The sequence below is a fragment of the Sorex fumeus genome, unplaced genomic scaffold, assembly GCF_029834395.1.
Source record: "Sorex fumeus unplaced genomic scaffold, SorFum_2.1 ptg000072l, whole genome shotgun sequence".
Taxonomy (NCBI): Eukaryota; Metazoa; Chordata; class Mammalia; order Eulipotyphla; family Soricidae; genus Sorex; species Sorex fumeus.
Genome location: NW_026606129.1, coordinates 51,743,386 through 51,768,975, shown reverse-complemented (window position 1 = coordinate 51,768,975; position 25,590 = coordinate 51,743,386). Strand labels below are relative to the sequence as shown.

Genomic DNA, 25,590 nt, shown 5'->3' with positions numbered 1-25,590 from the left:
TCCTCTGCTTCTTCAAAAGAGATAAATGAAATATACTTAATTTGAATAATTTTCAAATGTTTTTAAAACAAGGGGATTTGACAGGTTTTTATGGTGTCTCAAATATTTTCTATGCTAATCAAACTATTACATACATATGTCTTTACAATAGATGCATGTATGTAAATCTCAAAACAGATATTATAAACCACAATTACTAACTGTAGGGGATCAGAGGACTGATGTATATAAAATATTTCAGTAAAATGTCTAGTACACAAAAAATGCTCAATAAATTGTGGTTACTACCATCTCCATAATATAAAATTATTAGCAGGATGTTATTATTTGTAACAAGTATTAAACAGGAGTGGGTTCACAACAAGCACTAAACTATGTGGGTTAGAAGCATGGGTTTTGAGGTTTCGAGGGTGCATGTGTTTTCATCTATAGTGAGAGTAGTCTAAAGAGCAGATATTCTTTCCAAGACAAATGCTCCCCCCAAATCTCAGCTATCTTGTATCTGGGGCATAGTTTGGTCCCATAGCAGGTTTTCTTCAAAGGCATCATTGTAGTCTCTCATTTGGAAGTTTCCATGCAATCTGATGATGATATTCTAATATAGGACTACTCTGCGTAAAGGAATGAGGGCACTGAAGGCCCAGATGCTATCTCTTATCTTTCCTAAAACACTCTCCCAGTCTGCTTTCTGTTCTAATTGGATCCCAGGAGATCATTATTCTGTAAGCAAGTGTAATTCTAACTCATATTTTTCCTGATGTTTTGGTAGCATTTGGATACAAATACTATATAGACCAACATAATTTAATTTATAAACACAAGCAAATTATGAGGAAATTATTCTGCACACCATTTACAAAAACTTCTTCCTGGAATAAACAGGAAGATTATTGTTATTGTCTTCAACATCTAAGTTTCAAACCTACTTTATTTCACACTATAGAAAACATGCTGACTTAAAGGTAAAGGCCAACGGATACACTGATTCTGCTCTGGACTCTTAGAAGTATGAACTTAGAACTTTCAGAGTGAAGATAGGGGTCAAAATTGAGATGGGAAACAGCATGCTGACAACCATGCAGGAAGGGAAGCTGGCAGGAAGGTAGTGAAATGATGAGATGAGGATTGGCATGGAGGAGCCCCAGGTTAGAAAAGAAAGAAACCTGAATGTTAGTTACTAACAGTGATCTCGGCTGTACACTGCGGGCACCGCTGCCCTCTTACCGCCTCCTGAGCGTGCGATTTGCTCATGATGGTGAGCAGAGTCTGCAAGAGCACGTCTAGGAGGCTTTCCACCATCATTTCTACCTCCTCCATCACATCTGTCTCCTGGAGTGAGCAGCAAGAGAACGCAATGTTAGCACAGGTGTGGCTGACATGCAGCTGGCAGTACTTATTAAGCCAGTCACATCAAGACTGATGTTTTGACTGGATTCTCAATACTGAGCTCCCAGTCTGTAAGTATGCAGTGTCAAAAAACCTGAATGATGACTTTGAGAGAACGTGAGGCATACCTGTTTCTCTTAACATTGTTGGTCCTTACTCTAATCAGAACTACCTTAATATATCAATAATTCTGAACTTCAAGCACATATATTAATTACAATAAACAGGGTAGAAGCAAAGATCTTGAGTCAAATGTCTTCTTTGATTTCCCTAGAAAAATCAAGAGAAAGCATAGTACTACTAACTCAAACTAACTACTCACTTTGAGAAAGTGGTATTCACACCAAGAAAGTATGGTGGCATCAGTTTCACTTTTGCGAAGGTACAAAGAAATATCTCAGTATTTTTGAGGACTTTTATCCTCTGGTGATCTCAATCTTTGCAAGATTTGATGGCTGCCAATATGTATGCCTGCTCCTGAAGGAATCTGATCTCAGTACATCTTTCTCAGGAAGTTTCACTAAAACTAGAGAGAAGCATGTCTCCTTGTGAAGCACTGCTTCCCAGTGACCAGGCTCTGAATTTAGGAAGAGTCTGTGCTATCTTTTTAGAGCTTTTTCACACATTTAATTTTAGATCCTGTAGCTTGATTTTAAATATCTAACAAAGAGATTCCCATTGCTTCTTTTATAGTCTCTTTATATTATTAGTCTATATTATTACTGATTCAAATGTCTATCTGTCCTTTTATCCATTTTTCATTAAACATTTACCATATGCAAGTCATTAGGAAGCTGAGTACATATATATAAACAAGAAAGATAGTATCTCTATTCTCATGGAATTTAAAATTTGTACATCCCCTGCCCATTCAATGTAACTACACTGTATTTTATTCAATATGAAGGTTTTAAGCAAATATTGGGGTCAAAGTTGACTTTCTCATCTGTTGAATGTATCATAACACTCATATTTGTGAAGTCTCTGAGTAATCAAAAGAAAGTAATTGCATCTCATTTTCTAGCTCGGCATATAGACAGACCAATTCCTTTAGATTTATACCTTGCTATTTCTTCCCATTCTTTCTCTTCACTTTTTTCCTCTTTCAATTAATTTCATTTATTTAGTATTAAGCCCTCTGTCCATTCTCCTCCCTAGTCTGACCTTGGGCTACTGTGCTAGCAGACCTATGGGCTTGGTGCTACTTCTTGGAGACCTGATGGGAAAGAGAGTTGCCAAACTCACCTGGAGCCAAGAGTCAATAACAGGGCCACTAAAATCATCACGGTCGTTCTGCCAAACTGGGTCTGTTAGTCATCATAAGGCATTTTATTTGGTCCCTAGATCTTATTCAAACTAAGCATAATCTCTCTTCTGGCATCTCTCCATCTTCACATAGTCTTACCATGTATGTGCTCATCACCTGGATACTAGCCTTAATTTTATTTATTTATTTTTTTAAAGTCTTAATTTTAAATGCACTTAAAATTTTATTCTCTTAAAACCTAATCTCAATAAGATGTTACATATCCAAAACATATTCTTTTATGTTCAACTTTCCTACAGTTTTCAAATATTTATTTCTTCCAACAATGTAAATATATATACATATATAATAGGTTTCATTAAAATATTTTTTTATGGTTCTAACATCAAATCCAGGTCATACCATTAAGCCATATCTCCACCCCCCCCCAAATAAATTCTTTTTGTTATCTGTGCCTGAGATATGTCTTTCCTTCCCTCCTTTTTTTCTCTCTTCCTCTCCATCTCTTTTTAAAATAAAAGCAAAAGAGGAAAGGAAATAGGAAAAAGCATTACAAGTTAAATTATCTCACCCCTAAAGTACAAGTCTACCAACTCACAAAACTCAGAGCTCTTGTGAGGAAGATTTCTCTCTCATATATCCTGACCTCATCTGGCATGCTAAAGGAATGCCATATGGGTGGAATCAAGCTGCCAGAAAAGTCTGAATGAGCAAGCTGTCTCTCAGCCTGGGCTTGCCTCCTGGTACTCTTGCCTGAATATCTTCAGAATAACTTGATAGAAAGAGAACATGACACAGGATTGAGTTTTCTTATACTCCAGATGTTTCTGGGTAAATTCACGGTAACAGCTTTTAAAATTTATTTTATTTATTTACTCTGGTTTTGGGAGCCATATCCAGTGATGCTCAGGGGTTACTTCTGGATCGTCACTTAGAAATCACACCTGGTGGTACTGGGGGAACCATATGGGATGCCGGAGATTGAACCTGGGCAGTCGCCTGCAAGGCAAGCACCCTACCCACTGTACTATCACTTGAGTCCCACTCACTTTTTTTTTTGGTGAGAAAACGATTATGTTGGGAAGTCTGTTGGGAACACACCATATCCATTCACTGAGGGTACCTTACTATCACTGACAAAGTCTTCTGACTGAGAAACATGACTTGGGAAGAGTTAAAAGGGGCAAAGAGGATATGAGGCCACTACCAGAGAGCTGGTCTTGACGATGGAGAAGATGCTGCCGAGAATCCCTGAGCATATTAGCAGCTCTTTCTGCTGCCTCAGGTGAAGGTGAATGTGATGAAGGACCACTGGAAGCAGGATGCGACGAGATTCTGGGAGAGAAAAGACACAGTGAAGAAGAGCAAGTGAAGACACAAGTGAAGTGAAGAAGAGGGCTATAATATTGTGGAACCTGCAGGTCTTAAATTAGGTGGGAGGCTGAGACTGAAACTGAAGGAAATCACTTTTATCCTTATGAAGAACTTCAAGTCCATTTCATGGACACTATAAGAAATTCCAGAAATTCCATTTCTCCCATAGTTCTCATTTTAAGCCTTAGTGTCAGAGACACTTTGTGTAGTTGACGTTAGGAGACCACTTCCAAATAAAATCTCTCTGATGACTAAACTTCAAATTAAAAGCAAAACTAAGAGTGAACACCTCCCCCTATTTAAATGATATATTTAGCTCTCTGGACTATATTAAATGCAGGGTTGATATGGATTATAAGCAACCCCTTTTCCTGATGTCCTGGTTAAGTGGAATATCAGTTCTATTCAGCAAGTGATTATTTTGCTTCCTTTCCTCTCAACTGTGGGTTTCTAGAGTGTCCACAGCAATGAAGCAAATAGAATCAGGACTTCTGTCTTCTCATAAGCCTTTAAAAGTCATCTAACCTTCCCAATGCTTAAGTTCAAATGTCTCATTCGCTCCTCAGTGCTACATGAATAGCATTTTTATCAGGAGGTGATTATATTTAGAACCCTGAGTTCAAGAAGGTTGAACCCTAACTCAAACTTTTTTAAAATCTAAGACCTTACCCAAATTGCCTTTGTCTATGGGATTTATCTCCCTCCAAATCAAAATGAGGGGCCAATGACCTCTCTGCCTTTACTGTATAGTGTGGCAAGAAGATTTAAAGTGAAATACAACTATGATAATATTTCTGAATTTCTGCAACTTACATGGCCACTGATTATGCAATATTAAAGTACTATATCTGATCAAAAATTTTATTGGATTATTACAGTTATTCATAATTAGGTTTCAGGAATATAATGCTACAACACCATTTCCTTCCCCAGTGTGCACTTTCCTCTACCACCGCTCCCCTCCCACTTGCCTCCCTCATACCAGTCTACCAATCTGCTTCTACAAGAGGCTTTATATATATATATATATAATATATATGTGTGTGTGTGTGTGTATGATAGGGTTTCATAAATAACACTTTACCACCTTCCAGTACCACCTCCTCCTCCCAATTTAATGTTTTCCTCTACCACAGATATTGCCCCTCACTGTCCTGTGTAGTACTGTCCCCCAAGTGGCAAATTTCCTACTGAATACCAGTTCTCATATTCTTTGTTTCCTTTGTCTTTGGGTATTTGTTACCTCACCATTATATTTCTTTATATCCCGCATATGAGTGAGATCATTCTGTGGCACTCTCTCACTCTGACTAATTTTACTCTCTAGGTCACTTCATGTGGCAGCAAATTTCATGAGTTTATCTTATCTTATGGCTGAATAATATTCTATAGTGTATACGTATCATAGTTTCATTATCCAGTCATCTGTTCTTGAACAACTGGGTTATCTTCAAATTTTGCCTATTGTGGATAGTGCTACAAGAAACATAGGGGTGCAAGTGTTTTTTCTTCATTTCGTTTTAGGGCTTACATTAAATTAAGATGCTTCTGTACCTCAAAGGAAATGTCTCTGATACAAGGACAGCCAGTGGAAAATTATTTACCCGAAACTCAACCGGTAGGGGTTAATATCAAAGATACATAAGGGTGGAGCGATAGCACAGCGGTAGGGGTTTGCCTTGCACGCAGCCAACATGGCCGACCCGAGTTCGATTCCTCCGCCCCTCTCGGAGAGCCCGGCAAGCTACCGAGAGTATTCGATATGCCAGACACAGTAACAACAAAGTCTCCAATGGAGACGTTACTGGGCCTGCTCGAGCAAATCGACGATCAACGGGAGGGCCTTTACCTTTACCTTTACATAAGGTGCTGGTAGACTTTTATAAGAAAAAATCATCCAACCCCCATCAAAAATGGGGAGAAGAAATGAACAGAAACTTCCTCAAAGAAGAAATACAAATGACAAAGAGGCATATGAAAAAATTTTCTTATCACTAATTAGCAGGGAGATGCAAATCAAAACAACAATGAAATATCAACTCACACCATAGAGACTGGTACCTGTGCACATCAAAAAGCACAAGAACAACAAGTGATGGTGTGGATGTGGAATACTATGCAATTCTAAGAAAGAATGAAATCATGCAATTGCAGCAACATGGATGGAACTAGAGATTTTCATGCTGAGTGAAGTCAGTAAGAAAGAAAGGAACAGAGATACAGAATGATCTCACTCAGAATATGGGACTTAAAGATACACAAGGTAGCAACATAGCTCCAAAGACAACATAGTAAGAGAACACAACTGAGTCGGTGGAAGGTGGGAGGGGCATTGGGGTCTTTGAGAGAAGGAGGTAGGTACCGTGGTGATAAGGGTGTTGCTGAATTATATGTACGAGAAACTGTAGAATAACATTTGTTTGTCCTTTCTGCCTTGTCACAGAGAGTTTAGGTTTACTGTGTTACTCCCATCACAGTGGTCCCAAGACACATCCATTCCTCTGTGTTTATCTGTAACCTCTTTCTTTGTGCTCTGCTTCCCCAGTCAGTCAATTACCTTTATCTCCTAATCAGATTCTGTTAACTTGTAAGTATTGCTTTTCTCTTCTCCTTATGTCCTTTGCATAGTCAATTCAGAGCACTGTCCTTTTTGTATAGACACAGGAAGACAGGAAGACAATTAATGCTATGCCTGTGTAACTTGGGAGTTAATTGACTCCAATAATTTTCACTCCTGGGCATCTGTTTTCTCGACGTAAGCCTCAGTTGCCCTTACTTCCGAGCACCCCAAAAGCAGGGTCCCGACAAGAGACTGAATGGACCCAGGGCAAGCTGCGAGCTACCCTGGCATCAAAATGGACCAGGCCAAAGTGCCATGATACTAACTATAAGTTAAGAGCATGGTCATGGACAAATCTGTTATGATCCAAAAAGTAACAACTGGATTAAGATCCTGCTAGGGTTAGGAAAGAGTAATCTGCCCTGAGCACTGTAGTCTGGGATTTATAGCGAGATGTCCCCAGGAGAGCCACCCTACAAGCTTAATGTGTTACTTACTGTGTCCATACAAAATGACTAATATTAAGATGTAGAATTATGATGAATGTTTAAATGACTATTGTAGAATTATGATGAATGTTTAAATGATTACCTAGGTGGTATTTTTGCCCTTAAGCTGGAGCTCCTGGCTGCATACAACATACCCTCTTTTGATATGTTGATTGTGCTACCAGACCTAGGTATGGTTGCCAAGGTTGGGACATTGAGAGAGACTAGAGGAGAGACCAGGACTGCAAGCTGAAGTGCAGAGAGACCAGCAAGGGGAACAGGAGGAGGCTGGGATGGGGAGCTTAGTGAGACTGGAACAGGCGCATGGGGAGAATGGAATAAATGGCAACTGAGGTTTAAGTTGAGAAAACAGATGCCCAGGAGTGAATATTATTCAGAGTCAATTAACTCCCAGGTTACAAAAGCATAGCATTAACTGTCTTCCTGTGTCTATAAAAAAAGGACATTGCTCTGAATTGACTATGCAAAGTACACAGGGAGAAGAGTAAAGCAATATTTACAAGTTTAACAGAGTCTGATTAGGAGATAAAGTTGACTGGGGAAGTAGAGCACAAAGAAAGAGGTTACAGATAAACACAGATGAATGGGAGTGTCTCGGGAGCACTGTGATGGGAGTAACCCAATAAACCTAAGCTCCCCCTGGCAAGGCAGAAAGGACAAACCAATGTTATCCTACAGGAAACCACCATGAACATTATTATTAATCACAGTACCTAAATAAAAAATTTTTTTGCCATTGAGTATTTGGTAGCACTACAAGGCTGAATTTGAGCATGTTCAATAAAGTTTCAGGGATGAATCTGGAGATTCTTTCAGAAAGGCAACTCTGAGCTGCTGAAGATATTTGCTATACTGCCCTGATCTCTTGGGTAACATGAGGGCTCCCTACATACCTTATTGTCTAATCCTTAGAAGTTCCCTCATGGAGAAGAAATAGGATTTAGCTTTCTGGTGAGAAACAAAACTGAAAAAGTACACTGAGTCCTCAGGGCCTCTCTCTTATATATCTTTGATTTTCCTTATTTCCTTGAACTAGAACTTTCCCTATTGTTCCCTTTATTTTCTTCTGCTTTTACAACCTGGGTGTGGCAAGTCTCATTCTAAGAGGTTGGCTAAACTTGTGGGCATGGAGGGTTGCTCTGCAGCTGTCCCATGGGCATGCCCCAGGATGTGGATATCTAGGAATAAACTTAGACAACAGACCTATGATATAATTGTATTCTCTAATACAGTTAAATAAAAATTTCATTTTGTGGCTTACTGGCTTTGTGTATGATGGTTTAAATTTGATTACACCACACAGCTACCACCCTGAAAAGGAAGAGAATCTGACCCTCATCCCAAGATGATTTACCTGAGAAAGAAAAGAGGCGACTGTCCACAGTTCTGGCAATTGACTGAAGCTTTACCACATCCATAGACTGCCCAATGTGTACAGTGCTGGGCATGCTCCCCAGTGTTCCTCTCACAAACTCTGCCACTTCCTGCACAGTGAACATTTGCAACAGTTCATCGAAGATGGTTGGGAAGGAATTGAGGAGCGCAGCCTGTGCAAACAAAGTGAAACTGTGGTTAGTCAGAGTTAGGTTTGTGTCTAATTTTTTTTTGGTTTGTTTTTTGTTTTAGGTTCCATTCCCAGCGATGCTCAAGGTTTACTCCTGGATTTGCACTTAGGAATTACTCCTGGCAGTGATCAGGGGACTAAATGGGATGATGGAGATCGAACCTGGTTCAGCTGTGTGCAAAGTAAGTACCTTACCTACCATACTACTGCTTCAGCCCCCAGGTATGTGCCTAACTTTTATGCTCAGTCATTAACAGGTAGGAGTGAGAGGCTGAAAAAAAGTTTGTGGCACTCCTGTGAAGGGTGGGCTTTGTCTTATTCATTGAATCTATTCATTCTTACAGTGCTCTTTGGGCAAGAAGTGCTTCTTGGAGAAAGAAGAATAAGAAGGAAACATGACAATTTGCTGAGAGATAGGACACTTCAAATTTTTGTAAACTGCCAAGATATTTCTGGATCTCTCACAAATGATTTTGTTGAAAAGATGGATTTAATTGAAATTTTTGGAATGTGGTGTAGAGGTAGAGTGCATGCATCCTGTCTGTGAGACCCTGAATTTAGTCTCTGGACCACAAAATTAAAAATAAAACAAAAAAAGGATTTTTTTTGGTCTGTTTTTTGGGCAATGCCTTGCAGTGCTCAGGGTTTATTTTAGGCTCGGTGGTTAGGGATTACTTCTGGTGGGGTGGGGGATCATATGTAGTATCACTGTATCACGGTCATCCTGTTGTTCATTGATTTACTCAAGCGGGTGTCAGTAACGTCTCCATTTGTCCCAGCTCTAAGATTTTATTTCATTTGAAATTTTTATTAGTGAAACACCATGAGGCATAGTTATAGACATACAAATTTTGTGCTTGGATTTCAGTTATACAATGATTGAGTACCCATCCCTCCACCAGTGCCCATTTTCCACCTCCAATGCTCCCAATATCCCTCCCACCCCTCATCCCCCCATCCCACCCCACCCCTGTGGCAGGGCATCCCCTTTTGTTTTCTCTCTCCTTTTGTGTGCTGTGGTTTGCAAAAGAGGCATTGAGTGGCAATCACGTTCGGTCTATAGTCCACTTTCAGCATGCATCTCTCATCCTGGGAGGATCCTCCCAACACTCTTTATTTGGTGCTCCCTTCTCTATCTGAGCTGCCTTTTCCCCCAGCATGAGCAGCTGGCTTCTCGGCCATGGAGTGAACCTCCTGGTACTTATCTCGCCAGCCCTAAGGTTTTAGCAGCCTCTCCTTACTCATTTTTCCCAACGCTGCCGTATTGGAAGCTCTTTCAGGGTCGGGGAATGAGACCTGTTTTCGTTACTGTTTTTGGCATATCAAATACACCACGGGTAGCTTGCCAGCTCTGCCATGATCTTATGTAGTAGCACTGTTCCTCCCATTGCCCCTCGAGCGGGCACCAGTAACACCTCACAACAAATTGTGAAACGTGTTAACTGTTTTTGGCATATCAAATACGTCAAGGGTAGCCTGCCAGGCTTTACCATGCAGGCGAGATACTCTCAGTAGCTTGCCGGGCTCTCTGAGAGGGGCAGAGGAACTGAACCCGGGTCAGCTAGAGTGTGCAAGGTAAATACTACCGGCTGTGCTATCACTCATATGTAGTAGTAGGGATTAAATCCTGCTTGGTGTGTGCAACCAAGCACCCTACCTGCTGTCCTAGCTCTCTGGTCACTATTTAATTTTGTCTGTCTCCATTTTCAAGTGCTTGGCTTTCCAATCTCAGTAGGTCTGAGTTTCCAAATTCAAGCCAGATACCTCTCAAAGAACATATGGTAGAGATAGCTGAGCATGTCCAAGTAGTACTAGCTGAACTCTACTCACAGCCCTGCACAGTAATTCAGCTCTGAGACTAGACCATTACTTCAGGATAGAGACTTTAATTTGAAGTCATGAAATCTGAAGATTTTGTGAATTATTTCCTTAACATAATTCCTGGCAAATGCAAGTGTAAATCCAAAAGGACGGAGAATGTGTGGATGGAATTAGTCACAAACTCTTGATGATTATTGATAATTCTGACATAGATTAGCAGTATGGACATAGATTTGCCCAGGTAAGCAATGTAGTATGTGTGTTTGTGTTCTGTTTTAGAATCATAGCTCTGGTAGGTACATGAAGGAAGTCCCTGAGGACAAGGTGTTATTTCCAGAGCCTCTGAGAGGGAGTACCATAAAAGAAAGATAATGGGTTTTGGAATTAGGACAAATCCCACTTGAATATGAGTTCAAACAACAGCTTTACCACTTCTCTACCACATAACCCTGGGTGAGTTACTATCTAATTCTCATTTTGCTAACTGAAGAAATAAAGAATATTTAATAAATAGTCTGGTATTGATATGAGAAATATAGATATATAATTATCAAGAGAGTGTCTGATACACAGCAGGCCTTCAAAAATATTATTCTCATTCTATTTAAAAAGAAGAGGCAAATTGGAGGTCTTTTCTTGCTTCTCGGACTCTTACATCATTAACTCAAGATTCACAAAAGAAAAGGGACAAACCCTTTGACAAAGGAAGGGTTATGCATTCTTTATAATTACCTATTATGTGAGTGTGTGTGTGGCGTGTGTGTTTATGGGTGTGTGGTGAGGGGGCTGTAGGACGAGGTGGTTTTCCTTGTCCTCTTCATCAGATAGTAGATACTGATCAATATTTTATGCCATTAGGGAAGTAGGGCTGTTACACTATGTTCAGATCAGATCCAGGTATACAAAACTTGTATGATTTACAACTCCCTGAGCTATCAGTGAGATCTGTTTTGTAGTATTCAGAATCAGTACAAAATATAATAACAAAAGCAGATATATACAAAGACAAATGGGGCAAAGCAAGATTTTTATAACTAACAACAAAGAGTAGCTAATTTACTCTCTTAAATGGTAAAATTTCCCATATTTATGCACCAAGACAGATGGACACTTAAACCTTAATACTACTTAGATCTAAATCAAAAGGGCTGGAAAGATAGTATAGCAGGTAAGGCCCTTGCCTTGTAATTGGCTGACCCAGGGTTGACCCCAGCACCCCACATGGTTCCCAAAGCCCTCCTGGAGTGATTCCTGAATACAGAGCCAGGATTAAGCCCTGAGTACCTGAGCCAGGTGTAGACCAAAAACCTGTCAAAAATTAACAAGTACAAGTTATTTTTGTCTTTGTAAAAAGACAAATAAAAATAGAGACAACACAAAAAGTCTATTCTATTTCTGTTTCTCTTTTTGAGCCATAGTGTGTAGTGATATATATATATATACTCATTACACAGAGGTAAAGAGTACAGCGGTTGTGTTGGAGAGCTACTACCCAGTAATATTCTGTGCTTGGGGATCATTCCCAGAGGTGCTCAAGGGACCATGTACTGGGGATTTAACTTGGATTTCCTGCATGCAAAGAATGCACCCAGTCAAAGCTCATCGATTTTTAAATGAAATATTCAATCATACATTTGCATTAATGACAATCTTACAGTAACTGAGTGAATGGACATGAAAGAAATCTTTTTTTTTACAGGTTAGGATAAAGTAACTGACTTAAAAAAATCAGATAAATGTAATCCAATGTATAAAATTCTGAGATTAAAAAAATAAATCTCTGTTATTGGGGAAATGACTGGAACAATATTCTTGTTCCTTTGTAGATGAAGGTGCATGGAAATGGTACAGATAAGGAAGCAAATATCCCTCCCACACTGGCACTTCTAAAAGAATATCAACTTAATTCTTTGTCAAATAATTATATGAATTTCTGCTGTTTCCAAACTTTCATTCTTTTGTTTTCTTTCTGGGTCACACTCAGCAATGCTTAGAGGTTACTCCTGGCTCTGCACTCAGGACTCACTCCTTGGAGGCACTTGGAGGCACTTGGAGGACCATTTAGGATATCAGGGATTGAACCCAGGTTGGCCACGTGCAAGGCAAGCACTTTACCCATTGTATTATCTCTCTAGCCTCAAACAATTTCATTCTTAACCCCTAGAATAGACATATATTATTTAAACATTTTCTTTTTCTTTAGTTTGGGAGGGCTTCCCAGGAGGAGCTCAAAAGACCCAAAGGCCACCTCCAGTGAGCCAGGCTGGGGGTTCAGTATCAGGATCTGAGGATGCTCTTCTTGGGCTCTGTGACGGCAGAGATTACCTGGGCCATCCTGAATGTTCTTGAACACACATTCAGGTGCACACTCAGGACTGCAAGGGGTCTCCAGGGCTAAATCCAGTGATGCTGAGAGAACCATGTGGTGCTGGGGATTAATTGAGGGTTGGCTTCATGCAAGGCTTATACCTTAACTCCTGTATTACTTTGGTCCCTGTTCTAAATTTCTTAAATTAATGACTAGGAACAAAATCTCCAAGACATTTTAAATGTCTGTTATAAATCAGACATTCATAAACAATCAATAGTATGGCAGCTAAATAAAATCTGTCATTGAGTATGTTCCTGAGAACAACATTGTTCTTCATCAAAAACAAACAAAACTCGAAAGCCAACAACACTGAGCTATTTCACATTTGGTTTCAAAGGCAGAGAGGTCTTTGAAATAAAATCAGCATTTTATTCTATAAAGTTCTTAATCAGCATGCCAAAGTCTGCCGAGGCCTCACTAAGCCAGAAATAGGACAAATAAACCACTTGCTAAAACAAAAAAAACTTCCTTTCAGGCCACAAACATTCCTTGAAGCTCACAGACCTGAGTGAAAAGGAGTGTTTCTGAGTTTCTGCTGTCCAGACTGAGCACAAACCGAATGGACTGGAAAAGTTCTTGGATGCTGGACCGGAACTGCTCCTCTTCCATTCCACAGGTGGCTCGTGAGTACAAGATCCTTGACTGTACAATGAACTTGAAAAGGTACTCCAAGGCCTAGATGTGTGGGAGGAAAAGAAATTGAGAGGTTTTAAAATGGGTAGGAACCAATATGAAAGGGAATGAAAGGCAAAATAACGTCAAATTTGATACCAAAATCAGACAATGAACATTTAAAATTGTTCATTCTATAGAAATAAAAATTTTATTTAATTTTCAAACTTTTTCCTCAAAAGATCACTGGATAGAAGCTGTTGTTACTGATAATCATTAAATTGCTCGAGCAAGCGGGCCCAGTAACGTCTCCATTGGAGACTTTGTTGTTACTGTGTTTGGCATATCGAATACTCTCGGTAGCTTGCCGGGCTCTCCGAGAGGGGCGGAGGAATCGAACTCGGGTCGGCCACGTTGGCCGCTTGTAAGGCGAATGCCCTACCGCTGTGCTATCGCTCCAGCCCCAAAATTATTTCAATTTTTGATGAGGTCCTGGAGGTTAGTAACAACAGACTACAATAGAAGTAGCTTAATTCAAGAACAGGTAGGATAGAAATAAAATTAAGTTTTTCTTAACTTTTTTTGCGATGTCTGGAAAGAAGCTCCAAAGGCAAAAATATAAAACTCATTAATCTATTCCAAGAATTTATTCCAAGAATTAAGAATTATTTTTTGTTCTGTGTTTTAGACACACCCAGTCCTGATGCTCAGGATTTACTTCTGGCTCTGTGCTGAGTGAACTATTATGTTGTGCTAGGGATGGCCACATACATGGCGATTGCTTTAACTCCTGTACTATCTCTCCTGCATGAAAATTCTTTTTTTTTTTTTTTGTGGGAGGCACACCCTGTGGTATACTGGCTCTACGCTCAAGAATCACTCCTGGTGGTAGTCAGGGGACCATATGGGATGCTAGGGACTGAACCTGGATCAGTTGTGTACAATGCAAGTGCCCTACCCACTATACTTTTCCTCTGCCTCTTGCACAAAAATTCTTTAACGAGTCTTCTGTATCTATGATATATATATACGTATATATGTATGTATATATACATATAATTATATATCTTGGGCCTTACAGAGTGCCAGTCTTCTTTCCTGTGGTCAAATTCAGAGAAAACTTACTCCAGGTTGCACAACAGCTGGAAGACTGAGACACTACTCTTTGGCTTCTTGAAGACCAGAACACCAGCCAGGAACAGTTCTTGAACAATACTGAGGAAAAAGTTCCCATAAAATGTTCTGGGAGCAGAATCATATTCTAAGGAGTCCCTGCAACTTGGATCATGATAATGACTAGATTAATTCTTTTCTAAGAAAATTTAAGATCCAAGACAATGATTTCTAATTAAAGAAATAGCAGAGATTCTCATACACTAGAAAACCAGATATACTGGAACCTATCCAATGATCAAATAATGGCATCAGTTACTTGAAAAAATAAAGGGATAGATATATAGATGATAGATCATATATATATTTCTGATAGGAGACAATTTCCAAATGATCTTTCATAGCCTATTCATCTGCTAGAAGAACTAACAAAACAAAAATAAAATTTGTGGTCCTCAATTGTCATTAGAGAAAGAAAAATTGAGAAAAATATGTCTTCTAAGGCTTTTACTATAAGATTCTGTAGAAGTGCCTCATTTCCATAAATGCTCCAGCTTCTGTTATAGTATCTTTTAATTGTCTTTAATGCATAAATCTGGAAATTCTTTTTTATAGTCTAATGTTAAAAGAAAATTAATTTTCTTATCACTAAAATCTAGACCATTTTGAGTCTAGTCCACTGATGCACCTAAAGCAGCATATATGTGTTTGGTTTTAACATACTTACTTGTATTTTCTTATATACGGGCTTAACCTCCGTCCCTCTCAGAGAGCCTGGAAAGCTACCAAGAGTATCCTGACCACACAACAGAGCCCAGCAAGCTCCCCGTGACGTATTGGATACGCCCAAAACAGTAACAACAAGTCTCACAATGGAGACGTTACTGGTGCCCACTCGAGCAAATCAATGAACAATGGGAGGACAGTGCTATAGTGCACAGTTTGGCCAAGAGGACTTAAATGCTGAGATTTTGATAAAGGGGAAATGGCCTGATGAAACTTAGTACTAGATATATTTGTTATAGGTGTAAGTAAAACCTACCTTTTTTTTGGCTCGGCTCTTCACATGCTACCTGTCTGAATGCAAGGTTCCGTCCCAGTGGAAAACCAGCAGGACTCTACTACTATACAAGAAGGGAGACATCCACGACATTGGCAACTAGCACCCAATCTGCCTATTGTCTGTCATCTACAAGCTGTTCACTCGAGTCATCCTGAATAGGATTGGCAGAACACTAGATGAAGGACAACCATGCGAGCAAGCCGGGTTCCGAAAAGGATTCAGCACCATCGACCATATCCACACGATAACCAAACTTATTGAGGTTTCTCAGGAGTTCAAGATGCTGCTCTGTCTAACATTCATTGATTTAAAGAAGGCCTTTGATTCTGTTGACAGAAGCAGCCATCGAAGCCCTAGCCAGTCAGGGCGTTCAAACTCAATACATCAGGATCCTCCGTGAGCTGTGATCTCACTATTCTTCAAAGAAGTGATCATCCATGTCAAGAGAGGGGTTCGGCAGGGTGATACTATTTCACCGAAACTCTTCAGTGCCACCCTCGAGAACGTCATGTGACGACTGGAACGGGAAGGAATGGGAGTAAAGATAGATGGTCGGCAACTACACCACCTCCGCTTTGCTGATGACATCGTTCTAATAACACCAAACATAAGCCAAGCCACACAAATGCTGACCGACTTCGACCATGAGTGTGGAAAGGTCGGATTACAGCTGGATCTCACAAAGACAATGTTCATGAGAAACATTGTTCCTGACGTTCCGTTCACTCTCAATGGAACGACCATCTCCGAATACAACAGTTATGTGTACCTAGCTCAGAAGTCAACGTGACGAATGACCTGGCACCTGAGTTGCGCAGGAGGAAGAGAGCGGGTTGGAACGCCTTCAAGAACGTTGAAGAAATAGCTAAGAGGATGAAGAACCTCCAGCTCTGAGCACATCTCTTCGATTCCACTGTTCTTCCTGCATTAACATACGCCTCAGAGACCTGGGCCTCAGAGACCTGGGCCCTACGAAAACAGGATGAGAACGCTATTTGGGTCTCAAAGAGGAATGCTATGCTTGGAGTATCAAAGAGCTATGCTTGGAGTATCACGCTTCACTCAAATGAGAGAAAGAATCCGGAGTTCCGACCTCTGTCAATGCTCAAGAATCAGGGATGCCGTATCGTTTTCCAGGGCATCGAAAATCAGATGGGCTGGACATGTAATGAGATTTAGAGACAACCGCTGTACTAGAGCCATTACCAACTGGATTCCACGGGACGTCAAAAGACTTCTTCGTCAAGACCCTGAACAATCGGTTTGAAGCTCTTCATGTTCCTAGAACGAGCAGATGCCATTGAGCCACACTAGCATGCAAAAGGAATGAATGGAGACATTACTGGAGCACGCTTGAATAAATTGATGAGTAATGGGATATCAAGTGATCAAGTAAGTAAAACAGGTTGGAAGAGGGGCTGAAGCTATAGTACAGTGGGTAGGGCGTTTGGCTTGTGCGCGGCCAACCTGGGTTCGATTCCTAGTACCACATATGGTTCCTCAAGCACCGCCAGGAGTAATTCCTGAGTGCAAAGCCAGGAGTAACCCCTGAGCATCGCTGGGTGTGACATCCCCCCCAAAAAAACAGGTTGGAAGGGTAAGATCAAGAAGAAAAGTGCTCCAAACTTTCTTTTTCTCACCCAAGATTGGTCTTCTTCAGGAATTCTACACCATCATAGGTAATTTGCTATCAGCTATAATAATGAAGCCAGACCCCTTGGAAACAGCCTTTATTGTCCCTTTCCGTCACTTTCTATATCCAATCTGACTTTAGAAAGCCCCTGTGTTGGTCACATGAGGCACTTTTTTTGCTACTTGAAAACTTAAATTCTTTCTCATCCAGACTTAAACATATTTTCTCACTCTGGAATGTTTTTCTCATAGCTCTTTATACTGATTTCACTGATTTTACGGTTTTACCCTAAACTCTAGATCAAAGGTAAACATTCCTCTCCAGTCCTATGATCCTATTTATTTCTGACATAGTACTCATTTTTTCCTAATTGACTTTATGTATGTGTTTGTTTTCCACATTACATTGAAAGTGTGATGAATTAGGTTTTTTCCTCTTGGGTCCTCAAGGGCTAGTAAACATGGAAGGAATCAATATTGACTGAAAGAATGACAAAATATTGACTAAAAGAATGAATGAATGAATGAATGGTTCTTATGAAAAGCAGTTTCTTCTGTGATACTTTCTATCGTATCCTTAAATAATTTACAGATTCACACTGACTTTTGCATTCAGTGCAACTTTTATCCCCTGAAATAAACAGGACACCTGACAAATGGTGGGGCACAGAGGAGACCAGAAACCAGACCCTACCCTCACAACCTACCCAGAATGCTGTACTACAGCTGTGCTTGTGCCTGTTTACCCTTAGAACACTGGGATGGTCTTACTCCTTTTGCCATTTTAATGCCTATTCCAGATGCTGACTCCTCTGAAGACATGTATTGTATGAAGGAGCACAGAAGTGAGATTTTTGGCTTTGAAATTTTACAGAATGTGCAGAAAAGAAAAGAAGCAGGGGCAAAGAGATTTATGATCTGATTTTGCCTCTTCATCAGAAAATGCTTGAGGAAACATCACTTTTATCTGTCACCATATGGAAAAGAATAACGAAATTACAGATCCAAGAGTACTTTGCACAGATGATGTGATACCAAAAAAAAGAAGCACCACTTCTTTTTTTTTCTTTTTTTTTTTTTGCTATTACTCTACTGCTAAATAGAGGGGTAGGAAATACATCGTTTTAAAAGTTCCTTCTGTTTATTTAATCAATTAATTAATTAATTTTTGGGGCCACAACTTGTGGTGCTCAGAGCTTACTTTTAGCTCTGCACTCAGGGATCTCTCCTGTGGGTTCGGGGGATCATATGGGATACCAAGAATCAAACCTGGATCTACTGTGTGCAAGGCAAGTGCACCTGCCATATTAACTCTCTGGCTCTAAAAAAGCTATTTTTAAAGAAAGTAACTCTAGAAGTCAAAGAGATGATACAGGAGTAAAGGCATATGCCTTGTATGCAGCTGACTTCAATTCTATCCCCAACAACACATAGTCCCTTGATTATTACCGAACATAGCCTGGAAGAACACCAAGAACTACTGTGGTGGCCCAGTCAACAGTATGCACTATAAGGTAGGGACCAAGTAACACTTCATCCTTGGCCCTTGGCACTAAACATTGGAAAACTAAAAAACACTAAGAATCAAAGTTTCCTGAGAAACACCTGAGAGATACCCCCATTCCCTTTCCAAAAAAAAGGTAACTTAAGTGCAAAGAAAGACAAGGCTTAAAACAGAAAGCAAGAATTTGCTTTAAGTGAGTTGCTGATGAATACCACAAGTTTCTTCCAATAGCCATCTGGAAAACTATGGAACAAAAGACGGATGGACACTCTCAGCTGATTTCTAGAGTAGAAGTAGTCATGAAGTCACTAGAAAGCAGAGTTAATTCACTAATGAGGATAGGCCCCTATAAATTAGAGTTGCCCAACAATGTGAAGGAAGCTGGTTTAAACAGGGATATATTGCCATGGGGCACCTATGTTATCAATAAAGACCAAGGCTTTAAGATTATCTCAACATATCAACAGAGAATATTCACTCAGCTCTTTTTACTTAAAACAGTTCTTTTTTTCTTGGTGGTGGGGCTCTCCCAAGCAAAGCTTTGGGTGCTTCAGGACCACCTCCATGTACTTAAAAGACTATGAATGGTCAGAAATTTAGCCTGGAGCTTCTGCATGTTAGGCATGTGCTTAGCCCTTGAAATTAATATCCCTGTCAAATCATATTTTTTTGGTAAACAGCACTGTAGCACTGTCCTCCCGCTGTTCACTGATTTGCTCAAGCGGGCCCAGTAATGTCTCCATTGTGAGACTTGTTGTTACTGTGTTTTGGCATATTGAATACGTCATGGGTAGCTTGCCGGCTTTGCCGTGTGGGCGTGATATTCTTGGTAGCTTGCCGGGCTCTCCAAGAGGGGCAGAGAAATCGAACCCGGGTTAGCCGGGTTGGCCGCATGCAAGGCAAATGCCCTACCTGCTGTGCTATCACTCCAGCCCTTTTTGGGTAACTAATATTTTTATCAAAAAGTTTGTTTTTATTATAGTCTGTGTATAAGATTCCAACAATGTTTACATTAATAGTAATGATATACAGAGTTACAGGACAACTGTTACTGAACCTATTTTTTGTTTAAAATTTTTTTTATTGAATCACCGTGAGATAGAGCATTAGAAAATTGTTCATGATTGCGTCGCAGTCATACAATGTTCTAACACCCATACCACCATCAGTGTAATTTCTCAGCACCAGTGTCTCTACTTTCCCTTCCACCCCTTCAAGCTATCCCCTCACTCAGCTTGCCTCTATGGCAGGCACCTCTCTTCTCTCACTCTCCTCCTCTTTTTCTCTCTCATTTTAGGCATTATGGTTTGTAATACAGATGCTGAAAGATTATTATGGATATCCTTTCACCTGCTTTCAAGACTTAGTCTTGTCCAGAGTGATCATTTCCAACTAGTATAGTCATAGCAGATCCTCCTCTATCTTAACTACCATCCATCCCCCACAACACTGACCAACTAATGACCAGTCCCCCTGGCCCATTTTCCCTGGCATTGGGTATTAGTGTCATATTGTTTGGGTTTTTTTTTTATTATATTCCACAAATAAATGCAGTAATTCTATATCTGTCCCTCTCCTGACTTATTTCACTCAGCATGATACTCTCCAAATCTATCCATTTATAGGCAAATTCCATGACCTTATTTTTCCTAACAGCTGTGTAGTATTCGATTGTGTAGATGTACGATAGTTCCTTTATTCATATGTCTGTTCTCAGGCTTTCTGAACCTATTATTTTTTAAATTAAAAAAAAATATAAAGTAACTTTATTATGTGTGTAGTTGAGGCCTCTACATTTTTATATTTGTAGTGTTTATATTTATATTTATTTTTTATAAATATTTTATATTTATATTTGAGAGATTGGTAGGTTGTATATTTGAGAGTTTGTTTGGAGGTTGTAGCAGGGGAATGCAGCTACTCACATACTCTTGACTGAAGAACAGTTAGTTTATATTCAGGGAAGGTTGTCTTCTTTAACCAAGCATGCAGCTTTGGGAGGGAGGCACTTGGAGTGGTGACAGAGGAAGGGTATATCCACTTAGCCAGCCAATCAGCCAAATCAACCCTGGTGATAAATGGGGTGACAGATGTCACAGCCCTCAAACCCTGGGATGGTATATTTTTTTGTGGTATAGGCATATTGTGTTTTGGCATATTGAATACGTCATGGGTAGCTTGCCGGCTTTGCTTGGTTACCATGCTTGGTTGTGGTACTGACGATCACATATGACAGTTCCAGAGATCACCTTGAGCAATGCCAGGGCTCCAGCTCACAACCTCACACAGGCAATCATGTGCTATATGTCTTATTCCACAACTCTCTTATAACTTGAAACAGTTCTAAAAACAATTATGGGTAGGGACATAACACAAAGGACTGGAGTGCAGGCTTTGCACATGGCCCAGCTTTGATTCCTAACACTCCAAGGTCACCTGAGCACTGTCATAAGCCACCCCTGAGCAATCAAGCCAGGAGTAGACCCTACTCCTGGGTATGGACCACAAATTAAATCAAAACAATGTTTAGTTGTCAACTGAAGAAGGAAAAATTATTATGATGTTGGTGCACCAACATTTGCTTGGAGGAGATATGACATTTTCGTCATAGAAGAAAAAACTGATACCTCTCATTAAAAAGGCAGGAGTGATGGCCAGGAGCTGTGTACATATCAGTTCTTTCTCCTGCTTTAACATAAAAACTACCAGGAATAGGCATCATGGGAAACATCAATGAATGAATCATTAAATAAGATGCTGTCTATTACACAATAATGTCAAGCTATTTTTTAAGAAAGATGAAGTCTTACCATTGTGACAACCTGGATAAACCAAAAAGGCATTATTCTAAGTAAAAATAAGTCATATGAAAAAAGATAAATACTGTGTACTCTATTCCTGTATTCAAGATAAAGAAAATAGATAAACAAAACCAAAGTATTAATTTATGAGAACAAAATGGTAGTTTTCATTGGGGAAGACACAGGGACTGGATAAATTGGATGAATGAAAAGCAGTCATTTAACATGAGGGTGGGTGGATATTATATTTTTGGTAGCATAATGTATTATGCAGTACATATCGATGTAAAATTATAATGCTTTATATCTTAAACCTATGTTATATTATTAACCAAAGTTACTACCATTAAAAAATTCTTCTGGAGGCAAAATCAAGGTAAGGAAAGGAGAATTACGTGAATTAGGTTTTTCTGGAAAGTTGGCCATAGTAGAGGGATGGCAATACTTGTCCTACATACTACGCCATTGAGATTATTCACAAAAAATGCAAGGTGGGCCCTTTTTTTGTATAGTGAGGTCAATAATTACCCGCATGGCTTCCTGAATGTGATCTTGACGAATCAGTTCTGCTGAGCAGTCCATGTACCACTTCAAACAGCGGATGAGCTCCCTGGGAAAGAGAACAGTTCCAGACATCCACTTTAGTCCCAAAGTAATGCAGCCTTAAGTATGTGCTATCCTGAGTTAGGCATATAAGAAATAACATCTGGTTGATGAACTCAATGGAATGATAGATCCAATACAGCTGAGGAACTATGGATCATCTGAGACCAGATGATACTACTCATTGACAAAAAAGTTGCCAAACATTAATTAGCAATTATTATAATTTTCCCCCCCATTCTTTCCAAAACTTTTTTTTTTTTTTTTGGTGTTATGGGCTAGGGGTGGGAAGCACACCTGGCACTGCACAGGGGTTGCTCTTGCTCTTGGCTCTATGCTCATGGATCACTACTAGCAGGGCTTCATGGGACGATATGGGGTGCTGAGGATTGAATTGGGGAAGGCCCGCACACAGGCAAGCATCCTAGCTGCTGAATTGTTCTGGCCCCAAATCACTTTTTAAAAAAAAATTTATTTTATTTTATTTTCATAAAGTTGTTCACAATAATTCATTTAATATTCAAACACCAATCCCACCACCATTGCACTTTCTCACCACCCCAAATCCCAAACCATGAACCCAAAGCAGAATCAAAACAATTATTTTTGTATTGCTTGTTATGAATAATCTGCTAAAAATTATCCAATAAAGTTTCCTTAGAGGAAAGTGTGTAAAGATTGTTTTATTTCACCCTGGAGCCATTAAGCCCTTGTATAAGAGATTACTAACATATTTGTTAAACCCCATCAAATGTTGTGTGCTACTCTTGGTACATCAGTGTTCCTGATAGAATTTTTTTTTTTTGCTTTTTGAGTCACACCCGGTGATGCATAAGGGTTACTCCTGGTTCTGCACTCAGAAATTACCCCTGGCGGTGCACAGGGGACCATATGGGACGCTGGGAATCAAACCCAGGTTGGCCGTGTGCAAGGCAAACACCCTACCTGCTGTGCTATTGCTCCAGCCCCAGTACAATTTTTTAAAAAAAATTTTTAAGAAAGTTTCCCCAAAGTCTTGGACATATACATTTCTGTTTTGTCTAAAATTGCTGTCTCTAGAACATGCAACAAAGATTAATAGACTGAATAATGATGCATAGTTCTATGTCTCTGCTTGTTCAATGTCCATCTCAATGATTTCATTTCTCTAGAACAAAGTCACATAAGTAGAATAGCTTGACAGTAGAATAGCTGTATTACAAGGTAATACAGCACAGAGGTCAAGAGGGAAGTTCCTAATCAGATGACAGGTGAACCTATGGTTCTAGATCTGTATCCTTGAGAAAGTTATTTACTCTCTGTGTATTTCATTCTTTTCACTCAATACATGGAGAGGGAAAGCAGTATATCTTGGTTAATGTGAATTCTACTGAGACGACACATGCAAAGCACATAGCACAGCACCTACTCTCTAGGCAGCATGTACAATGGTTCCAGTCTTGCAACATTAAAGTGTCTGTTTTTGGAGGGGGCCATACATAATGATGCTCAGGGCTTATTCCTGGTTCTGTGATCAGGGATCATTCCTGGAGGTGCTTGGGAGACTATATGTGGCACTGGGAACATAAAGCTGGGTCAGCTGAGTGCAAGGAAAGTGCCTTAACCCTGAATTACCTCTCTAACCTGACACTAGGGTTTTAATGTATGTTTTCAAATATTGTGTTAGTTCAAAAGAAGAAAGCAGACACTTTAATTGCTTTAATGATTTTTAATTTTTATTTGGGATTCACACCAGCAGTGCTCAGGGCTACTTCCAGCTTGGTGCTTGGGGTCATTTTTTGTTGTCTTGGGAACCATGTAGTACTGAGACTCAATTTTGTCTCCTGCCTCCTATGTATGCACTTAGTCTATTGAATTATTGATCTAACCTGTTTTGGAAGTTTTAGATTGATCGTGTTTACCAATCATATTTTTTTATATTGGCTAGAATTTTTTCTTTGACATTTATTTGTGTGTTATATATTTATTTATGTTTTCCATGGGAAAAGAAATATTTATTATTATTATTATTATTATTATTATTTTGATGGAAGCCATACCCAGCAGTGTTTAGGACTTACTCCTGGATCTGCACTCAGGGATTACTCCTAGCTGGGCTCGAGGACCATATGTGGTGCTGGGTGTTGAACCAGGTCAGCCATGTGTAAGGCAAGTGCTCCAACTATACTATTGCTCCAACACCAAGCAAGACATATTTAAGTCTGCCATTCTCAGAAGAAGTATGAAAATGTGTAATGTGCTATGCTTAAAATGCCAGCTGAAAATTTACAGATAGCATAAATAATGAAAAATCAAACATTTTTCTCTTAATATCAGAAATAAACAAAAACATTAAGGTTAGCTGAACAAAATATGATTGCCACTAAACTTTAAAAAAATTCTCTATATATATTGGGCCCGAGAACTACTCAAAGGGCTGATGAGTACACGATTTATATACAATAGGCTCAGATTTAATCTCTGAAATGGCATAGTCCCCTATCATCAGGTATGATCTCAGAACAAATACATTCTATCTTTATATTAAAACACAAGTCTTAATAATGATGCCAAATGCTACCTACTTGTAAGCTAGGGCTCCAGCAAAGTGCTTCTGGATGTAGGTGTCCATTACAGGTCGAAAGTGAAAATACTTGATGTCTCGAAGAAGATTGATGATGAATACCTAGGAAAGACAAAGGATACTAGTGCTCACCGAAGGTCTCAGACTTATTCCTCACATGAATCACAACTTTTACTTTTTAAAAAAATGATAAACGGTCAATGATTTCTTTAATGTTTCCCATGGGGAGTTAATGTAAAATTAAAATTGTGTGTGTGTGTGTGTGTGTGTGTGTGTGTGTATGTGAGTGTGTTTAAATTAGGCCACTGCAGAGCCAAAGCAATAGTATAGAGGGTTGAGCACTTGCTTTACATGCGACTGACCTGGGTTTGATCCCTGGAATCCCATATGGCCCCCCAAGCACCGCCAGGAGTAATTCTGGAGTGTAGAGCCAGGAGTAACCTCTAAGCATCACTGGGTGAGAAAGCCAGACCGCAGGCCCACCTTGCTGCAGCGCCCTCTTCTGCAGGATCCTAGGTCATTGAGTCCCTGGGACCGGCTGGGGGTGTGGCCTTCACGCAGGGGGCGTGGCATCCTCAAAAGTGGGCATGGCCTTCTCTTAGGCGGGTGGCCGCACTTATATTTCCCACTCCCAGCACTCTCGACTCATATACCCCATTTTGAAAATGAAAAAAGTATTTTCTTATATTAGTCTCTGGGCTTTTTGTTGGTAAAAATATCTATCACAAGGGTGAGGTATCCCTGCAATAGTGATGAAATTCAGTGTCAAAAATATAAAGTGACCTGGCTTTGATCATGCTAAAATTTTAAAACATGATCTTTATTTATTTATTTTTATTAGTGAAAC

The 25,590-nt window shown here is 39.7% G+C and overlaps 1 protein-coding gene across 5 annotated transcripts in view; it reads right to left on the bottom strand.

Moving 5' to 3' along the window:
• The window catches only part of DOCK3 (dedicator of cytokinesis 3), a 467,343-nt gene that overhangs the window by 99,354 nt on the left and 342,399 nt on the right, over positions 1-25,590 (bottom strand). For all 5 annotated transcript variants that reach the window (XM_056129948.1, XM_056129950.1, XM_056129951.1 and 2 more), the window contains exons 21-26: positions 24,745-24,845; positions 22,106-22,187; positions 13,357-13,527; positions 8,451-8,643; positions 3,861-3,988; positions 1,183-1,329 (exon numbers count right to left, since the gene is read on the bottom strand). In XM_056129948.1, the coding sequence (XP_055985923.1) occupies positions 1,183-1,329; positions 3,861-3,988; positions 8,451-8,643; positions 13,357-13,527; positions 22,106-22,187; positions 24,745-24,845 (822 nt within the window). The remainder of the gene's footprint in view (positions 1-1,182; positions 1,330-3,860; positions 3,989-8,450; positions 8,644-13,356; positions 13,528-22,105; positions 22,188-24,744; positions 24,846-25,590) is intronic.